Source organism: Morchella sextelata (genome assembly GCF_020137385.1).
Source record: "Morchella sextelata strain SCLS chromosome Unknown scls_11, whole genome shotgun sequence".
NCBI classification, from domain to species: domain Eukaryota; kingdom Fungi; phylum Ascomycota; class Pezizomycetes; order Pezizales; family Morchellaceae; genus Morchella; species Morchella sextelata.
Genome location: NW_025408626.1, coordinates 452,643 through 466,867, shown reverse-complemented (window position 1 = coordinate 466,867; position 14,225 = coordinate 452,643). Strand labels below are relative to the sequence as shown.

Here is a 14,225-nt window from a genome sequence, read left to right as displayed (position 1 = left end):
ATAAGTATACGTAGCTTTTGATACCCCGTGATATCTCAATACCACCCATTATAATATATATACATGTATATAGAATCCTTTTAAAGGTTTATGCAGTCCCGGCAGGTATGTAAAGGAAAGAAAGACCTTCACGAATCTGACTGATACCGTTTAAACTTTGGGGGGGGGGATGGCATTACATGTAGATATACCGTTGGGGCCGGTTGGCATACATGTACGTACTAGGAGCTACAAGTAGGGACACAGTAGTCTTTGTGACCTGTCCTCGTATTACAGCCGTTTTCATAAACAAGGCTATCCGGATTGCTCAAGTAGGTAATCAATTCAAGGTTTTTCAGATCACACTATATATGTGTGAAAGATTGACGCGGCCAAGTTTTATGAAAACGGCTGTAATACCGGCTTCCGAGTAATCAACCTGCCTGCGCCAGATCTAGCCGTGTAAATACCTTCCGGGGAAAAGCAGAAACTCCGGACAGACAACCGGTGTTTTGGCATAGCAGCCTGACCAAAGTTCAATCTTTTTAATTTTGGGCAAGCACATACACACCAGACCCTAAGCCTTCTGGGATAAGAATAATCAACGACCACAACCACAACCACCACTACCACCAAGCAGAATACCGAATGGGTTTGGGAACAAGACTCACCACTCCCCACGCCCACAACCGCTTAAAGCTACTTGTAATCAATCTATTCCTCAAGCATATGAGAAATGCACAATTTCACCAAGACAGCAGTTCTAGCACGATTTTGTAGTACTTGTATCTTAATCATAGTGTAAACTAAATAATGAATACACATATCCGCAGTTGACAACTGTAAAACCAGCTGTTACATACAAGTACAAGTAGTAATATAGTGGTGCCGTCGGCGGCTACTCCAACACCGTCACCGTCACCGCGGCCGCCGGCTTCGGAATACCGGGAATATAGGGCGTCAAAAACTCCGTCAACTGCCCATCCACATCCGACGCATTCTCAACCAGGTACGCCGCCACCCTCACAAACAACACATCCTTGACGGGCCCACACAGCTTCAGCTTCTCCAGCACCAACGTCTGCAGCCCAACAATGCCCAACTTCTCCGCCAAGCAGTAGATCTTCGCATGCCTCAGCGCCGCCTCACACTGCTGCTCAGGGTTCTCCGTCCCGTCGTAGCCCTCAATCTCTCTCACCGGCGCCGTGTGGTTTAGCATCTGCAGCTGAGCAGACCCTGGCCGCGCTGGCGACCCCGTCTCAATAACCCCGTCGCTGCCAAGGCGGTATGGAACAGGGTGCCCAAAGATGTTGGCAAATGCCGACGACGGCGTGTGTGGGTGGGGCCTGCCACCGACTCTGGTAATCATCCGGGGAGAGTATTCATCGCCGTACAGATACTCGAGGATGGACGAGAAGATCTTGGGGTCGTCTTCAGGGAGCTTGACCATGTTCTCTCTGGCCTCTTTGAAGCTGCCGTTGAGGGCGCAGTTGAAGAAGGGGGACTTGCAGAGGATTGCCTTGTGTGCTCGGAAGGTGCGAGGCGCCGTCTCGCCAACCACGATCTCGATCACCGGGCTCTGGAATTTCCTGTGGGTAAAAGGGTATTAGTTAATTGGTTTGCAATAAGGCATCAAGTTAATTGGGAAGACGGGATCACAGACTCAAAGTAGGATGCTGCTCCAAAAAAGTATTTTCCTTCTGGCCTGTCGGTAGGGGGATGGACCCCCATATCCACAATCTCGAGCTCGGCCCGATCGGCGTTACGGTCAGTGATCATGGATATTGGGCGGACTGGGCCGACTGAGCAGGAGAGCATTTTGAAAGTCTTGAAGCTAGCTGGACGTCTGTCTGGCAGTAGGTTTCGATCCCGGAAAGGTCTGTGAAGGGGCTCGATTCAGGCGTCTTATACTGGGGCCATAAAGATGACAGCTGGTCCGCTACGTATACATATGTAGATGTGGCACTGCCACAGAAGACAAAGCGTATATGTTGGCTGTAATTACATGTAACGTTATATATAACATTCCAATCAACTGTCCTTCTCGCAAACATGCAGCCGTGGCCGCGGCCAGATGACATCTACTCCGGTGGGCCCATGATATGTGGTCCTTTCTTTACTGTGTAATAACAGTACACGATCAGAAGAAAGATTCGAGCACCGGCTAATGCGGATTAACAAGCGGACGGCATTGAATACATGCAATCCGATGTTTCCCAGGACCGAGTGATAGGTCATGATCCACATGTCGGACATTGATACAAAACGGACCACATACATGCAGTCTATGCAAACGTTGAAGCAATCAACTACACCACGTACAGTCCTACTTTTTCACCCAGGAGATGCTGGCAGAGATCGTTACTGCAGCCACATGTGAATACCTGCCATTCAGACACCGTAGCTAGCTACATGAGAACGGCAGCTCACCGCCCAGCTGGCCAGATACAAGTCCGCACTCCACCCAGTGCAGAGCAGAGCTGTTACCACACCATCACACTCCTCCACCCCCCACCCTCCATACCTCCCACAAGCCAAACCCCACCCCAGCGAGAACCACACAAGCAAGAACCCAAGCCCACCGCAAAACAGCAAAACATAAACACCCACCCAGCCCCCCTCCTACTGCAACCCAAACCTCCCCATCCCCTCCCGCAGCGCCGCCACCAGCTCGACCGCCTGCTCCGCGCTCACCGCCTCAAAGTCGTACCGCTTCATCTCGCGCTGCGGCCGCAGCACCACAATCTTGAACAGGCTGGGCTGCTTGCGGTACGTCTTGCACCCGACGATGGTGCTGATGTGGATGCTGGTCGTCTTGCTGCTGTCCTGCGCGAGCGACGGCATGATGTGCACGTACTCGCCGTCGATGGCCAGGATGCGCTCGTGCCGCGACATGAACGACATGCCGGCTTTGCGCCACACGGTGTATTTCTAGCGCTCTGTTAGTCTGCGGGGGGGTGTGTTAGTTTGGGGGGGGGGGGGGGCGGGGGACAGACCAGGTAGTCACGGCTGCCTAGCATATCCGGCGCCCATGCCGCCGAGGGCTGCAGATACCGCATCCTCCTACCGCTCTCCTCCTCCTCCTGCTGGACCGGTGCCGGGGCCTGTGTCTGCAGCGGTATGGACGCCACCGCCGGCACCGGCAGCATCTTCTTCTTCACCAGGTCCAGCTCCGCGCGGTCGCCCAGCGCGGCAACCGTGCGCTCGAGCGGCCAGATGACGTTCGGGTGGCCCGTGAGGCGCAGGATGTACTTTGACTTGTCGAGGTGCTTCTTGCGGCAGACCTGGTCGAGGACCTCTGCGATGAAGGTGTCGCTGGTGACGCACACGGAGACGGACTGCGCGAACTCGTCGATGGTGCTGATGTGGATGCGGATGATCTTGCTGGGGCCGGTCTTTGTGGCGGGCGTGGCGTGGTCGGTGGTCGCGGCGAGGCCGATGGTCGTTGAAGTCGGGGTGCTGGGGGTCGCGGGGGCCGCGGGGACGCCGCCGGGCGGGGCGCTGGCTGCGGTGGACACGGCGATGGAGGCGGCGGTGATCGTGGTCGAGGGCTTCCGCCGCCGCTCGGTGGGCGTCGCCCGGCAGTTCTCGACATACTGCTCGGGCGTGGCCTGCACCATCGCGAACTCGCCCTCCATCTTCATGTCGCGCGCGCCGCGCCCGCCGCGCCCCGTCTTCTTCACAATGTACGCCGTGACGGGCTGCGTGCGCTCCAGCGGCGGAAAGTCCTCGTCCGGCTCGCCATCATCCACCATGCGGAACGTCCACATGTTGATATCGCCCAGCTCCTCCGTCAGCGCCGGCTCGCGCTTGTCCTCAATGTACTTGTACAGCGTGAAGCCGATCGCCTCCGCGACCGTCGTCTCGCCGCGGCCGTTCTGGCCATCGCGCTGCTTCGGCAGCCGGTTCAGGATCACGTCGATCGGCGCCTTGCTGCGCGAGTACGGGATGTACAGGTGCAGCGTGATCGGCGTGAGCTCGCCCTTGCCGCTAAACAGCCGGTAGCTCTCGAGCGGGTTCTCGGCCTCGCGGCTCTTGGCCGCAAGCAGCTGCGTGAGCGCCGACACGGGCTGCAGCTGCGACACGGGCCGGATGGGCGGCGGCAGCGCGTGCAGGACCGCCGCGTCGTGGTGCAGCTGCAGCTGCGGCGGCAGGCGCCGCATCGCCGTGCTCAGCGACGACGACCCGGCCATGCCCATGCCCATGCCCATGCCCATGCCCATGCCCATGCCCATGCCCATGCCCATGCCCATGCCCATGCCCATGCCCATGCCCATGCCCATGCCGCCGAGCACCGCGGGGTTCGAGTCTGCCGTCTCCGGGAAGTCGGAGGAGATGCTCGCCGTGTCGTCGCTGTCGTCGGGGCTCTCGAAGCCGTCGTCGCGCGGCAGCGACGAGTTGGGCGACGAGCGCAGGCGGTCCGTGATGCGGGCGTGCAGCTTCTCGGCGGAGATGATGCCGCTGCTGAGCAGCTCCTCGTCGGCGTCGGGGAGGCGGTCGATGTTGGAGGTGTGCAGCGTGCTCTTGACGAAGTCGACGTCGCCGTGGGAGCCGCCGCGCAGCCGGCGGGTGCGCGATTTGGAGGGGGAGGTGACGAGGACTTGGGGGCCGGAGCGGATGGGGGAGCTGCCCGAGCGCGGGCGTGGGGCGATCTCTTTCTTGGGGAAGTCGAATTGGATGCGTGTGCTGGGGCTGGAACATGTATATATATTAGTCTACACCGCGCCATACTTGCAGAGAGAGAGAGAGAGAGAGAGAGAGAGGGCCTTTGCGCAGAAGAGGCCAGCCCAGATTCGCCATTATCTGACGAGGATTGCCCAGTCCCCATCTACGCAAAGGCCCCTCCCCCGGGGAAGGGGCAATGATATCCGCCAAATACATACGCCGTGCCCCCCTCCTCCTCCTCGCTCTCCTCGCTAACACTACTATCATCCACCTCGCGATGCGTATGCGCCTCCCTCTCCCTCTCCCTCTCCCTCTCCCTCGCCCTCCTGCGCTCCCTGCCGCCCGCACTCCCACTCATCAGCACCTCAAACAGCGGCGGACTCCCATTCTGCGCCCCGCCGCCGCCCCCCGCTCCGTTCGCCCCCCCACCACCACCACCACCAACGGCAACGGCAACGCCCGCCTCGCGCAGCGCAAAATACTCCGTCTCGGCGCCGACAGGTATGGGCGGCGAGTACGTGCGGCGGATCTCCGTGGGCGAGCCCCAGCCGGCGTTCTTGAAGGCGGGGATGGTGAGGGCCGTGGGGTTGATGCTGATGAGGCGCTCGCCGACGCCGTCTTTCATGGAGTGGAGGTAGCGGTTGCGGATGCGGTAGAGGACGAAGCTGGGCTGTTAGCGGGGTGCTGTGAAGGGGGGGGGGGGCGGGGGGGGGTACTCTTGGTGTTGTAGGAGTGACATTTTGACTGGTTAGGTGTGCGTGTGGGTGTGGAGATGGGTGGGGGGCGGGGGCATGCTGGTGTGGTGGAGATGCTGGAGGTGTTGGGAGATGCTGTGGCCTATAGATTGACGTAGGTGTGAATAGTTCTAGTTGTGGATGGTCGTGAATAGCTGTGGGCCGTTATCTATCAAAGAAGCTTTGTGGGGATTCAGCCGACTCGGAGACTCGGAGACTCGCGGTGGATCCAAGCCAATGGCTGCATGCAGGCCTGGGCAGTTGGGGTCTCGAAAGCCTCTCACGACACACATGATAACGGTGCATATGTCTGTCTATCTCTGTATTGCTGATGTCTCTGTCTCTGTCTATTCTAGCCATCTTCCCCGAGAATAGCCATCTAACTGCCCCGCGATACCCAACCCCGCGATCTTCTCTATCCATCCAGGTCCACTGAGCGCCCCGTCTCCAACTCTCCAACTCCAACTCTCCACCTCTCCAACTCTCCATAGCAACCAGCAACCAGCAACCACCAGCCACCGCTCACCGGCACCCAACCCACACACTCTCTCAGCCCAACGCTCCCACAGCTCCACAGCACAGACCATCCCCCGCCATCCCCCACCACCACCACCACCACCACCACAACCTCTCGCCCGTCCCCTCCCCCCACCGCGCAATGGCCCCCGCCGCCGCCCCACCGCTCGTCAGCTTCGCCTCCTCGACCACCACCTCCTCGCGCACCTCCACGCCGCCCGACCCTGACCCTGACCCTGACCCTGACCCCGACGCCGGCGATCCCGTGCGCGCGAGCTATCTAGACTCTGGCAGCGGGTATGTTCCCCCCTCTCTCCCCCACCGCACCTTCTCTCCCAGCCTCACCCGCAGCGCCGGCAGCTCCCGTAGCTCCCGTAGCTCCCGTAGCTCCCGTAGCTCCCGTAGCTCTTCAAAGTAGCTAACACCCGCCCAGGCTATCCTTCAAGCGCCGCCCCCCCCCCTCGCGCTACAGCCTCTTCCCCCCCACGCACACGCCCTCACACCCCGCCCCCGCCCCCTCCCCCTCCCCCTCCTTCCCCTCGGACGACGTCGACCCATGGCACGCCGACACGCCCGGGCGGCGCGTCTACGACGACCTCACGGCCATCGACTGGATCTTCGAGTACGCCAAGGAGCGCCTCCGCACGCGGTCGCTGTCGGGTCTGGGGCGGCTGCTGGACGCGAGCCAGGTGTGGGTTGTGCTGCTGTGCACGGGTGTCGCGGCGGGGCTGATCGCCGCGGGGATCGATATTGCCACAAACTGGTTGGGCGATTTGAAGCATGGGTATTGTGGCACCGCGTTTTATCTCAGTAGGAGGTTTTGCTGTTTGGGGCTTGAGGGTAGGTGTTCTTGTTCTTTTTTTTGTTTTTTGTTTTTGTTTTTTGGGTGAAGGGTGAAGGGTGAAGGGTGAAGGGTGAAGGGCGAAGGGTGAAGGGCGGAGGGTGAAGGGTGAAGGGCGGGGCTGATGGGTGTGTGTGGCAGCGGGGGAGACGTGTAGAGAGTGGGTGCCGTGGCGGGCGGCGGTGGGCGCCGCGAGGAGCGGGTATGTCGTGGAGTATTTCTTCTACATCGTCTTTTCCGTGGGTGCACCTCTCTCTCTTCAGCTACTTCTCGCACTGTGCTAACACGGCTACTCTACACACAGGTCCTCTTCGCCGTCACCGCCAGCGTCCTCGTCGGCGCCTACGCCATCTACGCAAAGCACTCCGGCATCCCCGAGATCAAGACCGTGCTAGGCGGCTTCGTGATCCGCCGCTTCATGGGCGCCCAGACACTCATCATAAAGTCACTCGGCCTGGTTAGTAGTACCTAGTACCTAGTACCTACTACATGTCTATATAGCTGCATCGCACATTCTCACTCACCCGTTTCTAACATCTGCCGCCAGTGTCTCGCCGTCGCCTCCGGCCTCTGGCTGGGGAAGGAGGGCCCCCTCGTGCACGTGGCCTGCTGCTGCGCCAACATCCTCATGAAGCCGTTCCCCTCGCTGTCCAAGAACGAGGCGCGCAAGCGCGAAGTCCTCTCCGCCGCCTCCGCCGCCGGCATCTCCGTCGCGTTCGGCTCGCCCATTGGCGGGGTTCTCTTCTCGCTCGAGCAGCTCTCCTACTACTTCCCCGACAAGGCCATGTGGCAGTCGTTCGTGTCCGCCATGGTTGCGGCCGTCACGCTGCAGTTCATGAACCCGTTCCGCACGGGCAAGCTCGTGCTGTACCAGGTCAAGTACACGCGTGGCTGGCACGACTTTGAGATCCTCCCGTTCGCGGTGCTGGGCGTGATCGGCGGGCTCTACGGCGCCTTCTTCATCCGCCTCAACATGCGCATCGCGCAGTACCGCAAGACCACCATCATCCGGCAGTACCCCATCACAGAGGTGGCCGTCGTGGCGCTCGTCACGGCGCTCATCAACTTCCCCATCATCTTCATGCGGCCGTCGCCCTCTGCGCTCGTCGCAGACCTGTTCCAGGAGTGCTCAAAGACCACCGAAGACCCGCTCGGCCTCTGCGTCGACAAGACGGCCCCGCCCATCATCCTGCTGCTGCTCTCCTCCGTGCTCGGCATCCTCCTCGCCTCCGCCACCTTCGGCCTGCAGGTCCCCGCGGGCATCATCCTCCCCAGCATGGCCATCGGCGCGCTCTACGGCCGCAGCATGGGCATGGTGCTGCAGGCCTTCCAGCGCACGCACCCGACCTCCTGGCTCTTCAGCTCCTGCACACCCGACGTCGAATGCGTCACGCCCGGCGTCTTCGCCATCATCGGCGCAGCCTCCGCCCTCGGCGGCGTCACACGCATGACCGTGTCCATCGTCGTCATCATGTTCGAGCTCACCGGCGCACTCACCTACGTGCTCCCCATCATGATCGCCGTGATGCTGTCCAAGTGGGTCGGCGACGCCTTCGGCAAGCGCGGCATCTACGAGTCGTGGATCCGCTTCAAGCAGTACCCGTTCCTCGACAACCGCGAGGACCCCATGCCCGACGTGGCTGTCAGCGAGGTCATGACGCGCACCGAGGACCTCATCGTCATCACCGAGCAGGGCAACACGCTCGCGACACTCGACGCCCTGCTCGCGACGCAGCAGTACAAGGGCTTCCCGGTCGTCACCGATACGCGCGACGCCGTGCTCGTCGGCTACATCTCGCGCTCGGAGCTGCGGTTTGCGCTGGACCAGGCGCGGCGCGGGGGCGCCGCGAGCGACGACACGGAGTGTATTTTTAGCTCGCCGGCGGCGGTGGCGGGGTCGCCGTTCCCGATGACGCCGAGGGTGCGCGGGGAGGCCGGGGTGGTGGATTTGAGGGCTTGGATGGACGCAACGCCGATCACGCTGGCGCCGGGGGCGAGTCTGTTGCTGGTGGCGGGGCTGTTCCAGAAGTTGGGGTTGAGGTATGTTGTGTTTGCGCGGCATGGGGTGCTGCAGGGGCTTCTGACGAAGAAGGATGTGTTTGAGGTTTTGAATGGGGAGGAGGAGGGGGAGGCGGCGGGGAGGTTGGGTGGTGGGGGTGGGGAGGGGGCGAGGTTGTTGGTGGAGGGGGAGGAGGGGTGGGATAGAGAGGGGGAGGGGGAGGGAGTCGAGATGAGGCTGTAGATGTGGCCTTGTATGTATTTAAGGTATATAGTTCAGTTAGCGATCTGCGGGCAATTGGTTTTGGACTTTTGTTGATATAACTTTTCCGGAGTGTGGTATGTGGTAGCGAGTGATGGGCCATGATCCAGGTAGATCTCCGAAAACTGACAACAACCCTCCACGAGACCTATCAAGGCAAAATCAGCCCAGGATACCTACATGTAGTAATCCCCACCCAATTGATAGCGGTTGTTTTTCTCGGTAAGATGTGTTGCTAAGCTAGGGCGAATGATGGCAGCAGATCTAGAGTTCTTCTATCATTATATATATACACAAGCATTTTCCGGCCTTTGGCCGGAGTAGGAACTGTTATGGCTCAAACAATATCAGTTTACCAACGCTTAAGATCACTGAAACCCCAAGATGCCCTGTGCACATATCTGATATACTATTTGGTTGACTCAAGGTATGTTGGAACCAATATCTACTGGCTGACTCAAACATATTTGATAGAATATCTACTAACTCCAACATATTTGATAGAATATCTACTTACTGACAAACATATTTGATAGAGAAAAAGAAAACCCCTCAAACCTGGCCAATCAAAACCTTTAAATAACACATTGCATATCGGTATATCTATATACTTATTAGATATAGCTCCTATTCGGGACTAGGCACAGAGTATAGACTTCACTTATATAAGTACATCCATGTAATATGTATTCTGATGTATCTTTAATGTGATAAGATGTACTTTGTTTCATTGAGAGACCTTTAGGCAGAAGAGAGCCGATGAGTAAATATAAAGTATACACGCACGCGTGCAAGACCTGATGAGTTACAACAAAAGAAGCTGTGGGGAGCTTCTCCCCCTCTTATAGTTACAGTTGAGAGAACAACTTGTCCTAAAGACAAAAGTACAGGTAATTTGAAGCCACATCCGAAATACAGAATAATGAGACGTTGACAACAAAGTGATTTTCAACAATAACCGCGTCGATGACTTGCCACAAACAACGTTTCCCCACCGAGGCGATCGAATACCAGTACGGTGATTAGTACGTACGCTACTCAGTACCAGGTTGCGGGATACTTCTTCTTCTAGTCGCCATCGCGCACTGGATTACGATCGGAATAATTAATATGTATATCATCTCGTCCTCTCACCTCGTTCCATTCCCCACAGCTCAGCACCGCCACCTCCCCCGGGTAGGAAGCTCGTGTCCGCCTGCGACTACGATGTTTGGGATTACGGACGGGTTCTGCACCGAGTGATATTCTGTGAATAACGAAGAACTCCGGGGAAGCCGTCTCTTCGGGTCATAACTCCGGTATATGGACTAAAATCAGTCCACTTATTGGCGGAGACCAAATGAATGCCAAGGCCATGTTTGATTGGTTCCTTGCGCATACGCGAATATTAGGCATCCAATACCCCACTTACTCTATATAACCTACATTCAACAAACGTCTCTAGCTCTCGATTTTACAACCCACCCTCCGGACCACAACCAACACGCATATCGCATACAGTACAAACCATACGGTCGTGGTTTCTTAGCTCCTCCGTCCTTCTTACCAGGTCCTCTACCATATTCGTGTGTGAGTAGCTTGCTGCTATTATAAGCAGGAGATGGGCGCGGGCGATACAAAAGCAATTGCGGACGAGGCAAACCTTAAATGTGGTGGACTATTTACCAATGCTAGCATCTATCAAACGTTTGTCACCCTTATTAGAAACCTGATCCCTTCATAAACTCACGAATTGGGATGAAATAGACACTTCCAGAGCGCCATAGTTAAGGTCGTTGTTGGCAGTAAGCAAACATTCTACGCACACGAAGGTATTCTTTCAAAGTCGGCCTTTTTCGAAAGAGCCCTGAATGGCGGGTTTAAAGAGGCCACCACCCGCGAGGTTCTGCTTCCTGACGACGAACCAGAGATATTCTCGTCAGTTCTTGAATATCTCTACAGTGAAGAGTATGCACCCAGGCTGGACTTGACCAAGACGATAAAAAGAGTTGCAGACTCTAATCCTAATCGCGTCTCTCATAACGTGGAGACGAACATTCAGATCCTTCCTTGCATATATGGTTCTAGACCTAAAAATGAGGATGTTGCTTCAGCAGCGTTGAGGCATGCAAAGATCTATTGTCTCGCAGATAAGCTTGGGTTGAAAGAGTTACAAGCGCTGGTTATCACTAAATTAAGATTGTGTGGCCCGCTTGCGGGCGTCGACTTTCTAACGGTTGCGTCCTATCTCCTACGAAACTCCTACGATTCCGACGGCTCTCTAGGAACATTCTTGTCGTCATTTGTTACAGGAATCCCAAAGCAAGCTTAAAGCTTTTTTCTTTCTTTTATTTCCTTTTCATTTTTCCTTTCATCATTCATTTATGTATCTATCATTTTCATCCCTGCTCAGCACCGCGATCGTTTCCATTCGCCTCATTTTACTCTTAGTCTGCAGAACCAGGACCTTAGAGGTGTCAGCTGGGTATCCTGAAGGTGCTGCAGGTGACTTCAGCCAAGGAACTCAGCCTAAAAAAAAGTAAAGTCACATAATAGATACATAGAAGAACTTTGACTCGTTTCTGACGGGTGTTGATAGGTAGAGTATGTATATAGTTTACTAATGCCTATACCTATATACCGCCTCCATGCATGCATGGCCCTGCAGAATAGGCTGTTGTTGCTTTTTCTAGTAGATAAAATGAGTCGTTACTCCCACTTCTATCGCTTTGTAGTATAGAGAGAACCAAGACCACCCTTGATATTGAAGATGGCGCCTGAGGCCCCCAATAGACGACTCTATGTAACACTCCAGCGCCGTCTTGGATTCAACAAATACCATAATATGGTCCTATGTATATAAACCCGTCGAATCCCAATGCATATATTACTGACCTTCTCCACAACAGGGCTGGTAACAGGCAGTATAATGGCCATGTTTGTCCTGGACCGTGCACGGGCATACTCAAATTTCGACGCCTACATCCAGATCAAGTATACGACCGGCGAGCGCTGGGTAATGAACAACATCCCCCTCCAGCGGTTCGGGATGATGCTCCACATCGTCTCCATCGTGCGTACGGGCACCCCTCGCATGCCCACACCAAGATGCTGGACTAACCATATATAGCGTGCGGGCTCCTCTCGATATTCCAATTTGTGCCCACCCTGCAGCAGAAAAGCCCCGGTCTCCACCGCCTCAGCGGCACCATAATTCTACTTCTGCTGTTGCCGCTTAGCTGTGTCAGCGGCATGATACTAGGGCGAGAAGCTCTCGGTGGTGACTTTGCGACGCAGACAAGCTGCGCGTTCCTCAGCGCCATAACGCTCGGTGCGGCGGCAATGAGCTGGTATAATGCGAGGGTGCTGCGGCTGCACCGGCACCGTGAGTGGGTTCTGAGGTGCATGGGGTACATGTCGAGCATTATTACGAGTAGGCCGTTTCTGATTGCTGGTGCGGTGGTTATTGGGTGGAACCGCAAATATGAGAATGTAAGACAGAAGATGGATCGGTGAGCTGGGCATGGGTTGATTGGTTGCTAAGAGTTTTACCATGTATGCAGATATGGAAGTGTGAGCAGCTCGCGGACGTTTTCACTGCGACTCAGAGGGTGGTCACGGATGTGTATCCGACATGTGGGAACCTGAGCAGCAGCGTGGTTGTGCCGGCGCACTTTGAGGAAGAGGAGAATATAGGGAGCTGTTTTCGGCTGTCTTTTGGGGGCAGTTTGTGGATGGCGATAGTTGTGCATGCTATTGGGATTGAGATCTATGTAAGACCCTGGGCCCAGCTCCGTTGTTGATGATATATGAATGAGCTCATTAACCGGTCTCCAAAACTTAGATAAATCTCACGCAAGACGAATCTGAGCGTCTGAGATTGATTTCCCGTAAGAGGCGGAGGGATGCTTGGCTGGAAAGTGGTGCGGTGAAAGGGGGAGATGGCGTTATGGAGGCGGGCTCCGAGCAGATGGAGCATGTGGTTAGAGCCTCGGGGAATGATGCGGTGGAAACATGAGTTCGTCCTCTCCCGCGCTCACCATACAATGTATGCACTTATATATATACACAAGTGGGTGGCCAGTGGCTCATGATGTACGTCGTGGTGGATTGTGATTGCAGGGTTAGGTGTCCCCCTAGCTCACTTTGCCCTCCCTCCCTTAAATATTACTTCCGGCGCACTGAAAAATTGTGTGGGCGAGTGTAGTCTAGGGGTAGACAGCTCGTCTTTCATGAACACCGAGTGGGTTGAGTCCCCATGACCATCAGTAGGTCATGGTTCAATCCCAGGGGTGGGAGTGTCTGTGGGGTGTATATTATATACCGGGAAATGTAGCCCATTATATTACAGTACTGTATTGGGTAGATACCCCCGCGAAGGGTATATGGCCACAGCATCACTTTTTGTAAATTTATTGCCCATTTTTGGGTTGTTTTTTTTTTTTGAGCTTATTGGGTGGCCTGAGGGCCTAGTGATATCGATCAGAGCTCTCTCTGGCCGGCCTACAATCGCAAATTGAACTATCTTAGCTTCTCGCTCATTATTTGGCCAATTGGTCTCCCCCATTGTCAGGGCGGGATGTAGGATTAGTCCGGTTTATACCTATTAGCGAAGCTTTTTCAGACCATATTCTTTTATAGTATAGTAGATATAAGTAAGAACGATTATATATATATACATATACATTTTGTATCTCGAGAAATCATATGACTCGTGATTTCTGTTTATATATTACAGCTATTGGGCATCAACAATTGATGGCTCGGCCATTTATGGACCGTTCAGCTAAACGAGATTATTTTCACCGACTTGCGACTCGAAAATGTAGTTAAACTTTAAACCCAAAAGTGGTAGAGCTAAATGCCGTCATTGTCATCGGCTTTCCCTTCCCCATGCTACCAACCTCCAACAACAATCATCACCACAACATGTCGTCACAAACAAACTTCGCCGCTTTATCTAGCAACACACTTCAATCCTCCCATCAAGCTCTTGAAAGCACCACTCTAATCTGACTTGCTTTGGAATCCACAGCTAACATAGCCTGCATATAGTATTGTCGATTCAAGCTTCGTCGGGTATCAAACATGACCATCCGTTTCAACGACTCATTAACTCATTACCAGAAAACGATGGCAAGTTAAAGCAGTCAGTGTCTTGTCTATACTAATTTCTGTTCTTCTTTCAGAAAAGTCCGACCCTGGAGAAGGACTAGTCCAAGTCATCCCTGCTCTCTTCAACCGTCAGACA

The 14,225-nt window shown here is 55.3% G+C and overlaps 5 protein-coding genes across 5 annotated transcripts; 3 read left to right on the top strand and 2 right to left on the bottom strand.

Annotated features, from left to right (window-relative positions):
- Window positions 1-877: 877 nt before the first annotated feature.
- On the bottom strand, window positions 878-1,797 carry H6S33_001548 (uncharacterized protein; the record flags this gene model as incomplete). The annotated part of the gene is made up of 2 exons (XM_044833338.1): window positions 878-1,568; window positions 1,643-1,797. 2 exons carry the CDS (start codon window positions 1,795-1,797, stop codon window positions 878-880), a joined length of 846 nt encoding a protein of 281 aa, XP_044693609.1.
- An 804-nt stretch (window positions 1,798-2,601) lies between these two features.
- Window positions 2,602-5,383, bottom strand: H6S33_001547 (uncharacterized protein; the record flags this gene model as incomplete). Its single annotated transcript, XM_044833337.1, has 4 exons — window positions 2,602-2,910; window positions 2,976-4,671; window positions 4,863-5,309; window positions 5,361-5,383. 4 exons carry the CDS (start codon window positions 5,381-5,383, stop codon window positions 2,602-2,604), a joined length of 2,475 nt encoding a protein of 824 aa, XP_044693608.1.
- Window positions 5,384-6,036: 653 nt separating this feature from the next.
- Window positions 6,037-8,977, top strand: H6S33_001546 (uncharacterized protein; the record flags this gene model as incomplete). Its single annotated transcript, XM_044833336.1, has 5 exons — window positions 6,037-6,191; window positions 6,328-6,704; window positions 6,877-6,974; window positions 7,040-7,192; window positions 7,283-8,977. The coding sequence occupies 5 exons, from the start codon at window positions 6,037-6,039 to the stop codon at window positions 8,975-8,977; spliced, it is 2,478 nt and encodes an 825-aa protein (XP_044693607.1).
- A 1,618-nt stretch (window positions 8,978-10,595) lies between these two features.
- On the top strand, window positions 10,596-11,306 carry H6S33_001545 (uncharacterized protein; the record flags this gene model as incomplete). Its single annotated transcript, XM_044833335.1, has 5 exons — window positions 10,596-10,681; window positions 10,742-10,806; window positions 10,903-10,942; window positions 11,037-11,078; window positions 11,174-11,306. 5 exons carry the CDS (start codon window positions 10,596-10,598, stop codon window positions 11,304-11,306), a joined length of 366 nt encoding a protein of 121 aa, XP_044693606.1.
- Window positions 11,307-11,744: 438 nt separating this feature from the next.
- H6S33_001544 (uncharacterized protein) lies at window positions 11,745-12,992 on the top strand (the record flags this gene model as incomplete). Its single annotated transcript, XM_044833334.1, has 5 exons — window positions 11,745-11,829; window positions 11,884-12,051; window positions 12,105-12,466; window positions 12,538-12,747; window positions 12,819-12,992. The coding sequence occupies 5 exons, from the start codon at window positions 11,745-11,747 to the stop codon at window positions 12,990-12,992; spliced, it is 999 nt and encodes a 332-aa protein (XP_044693605.1).
- Window positions 12,993-14,225: the final 1,233 nt, after the last annotated feature.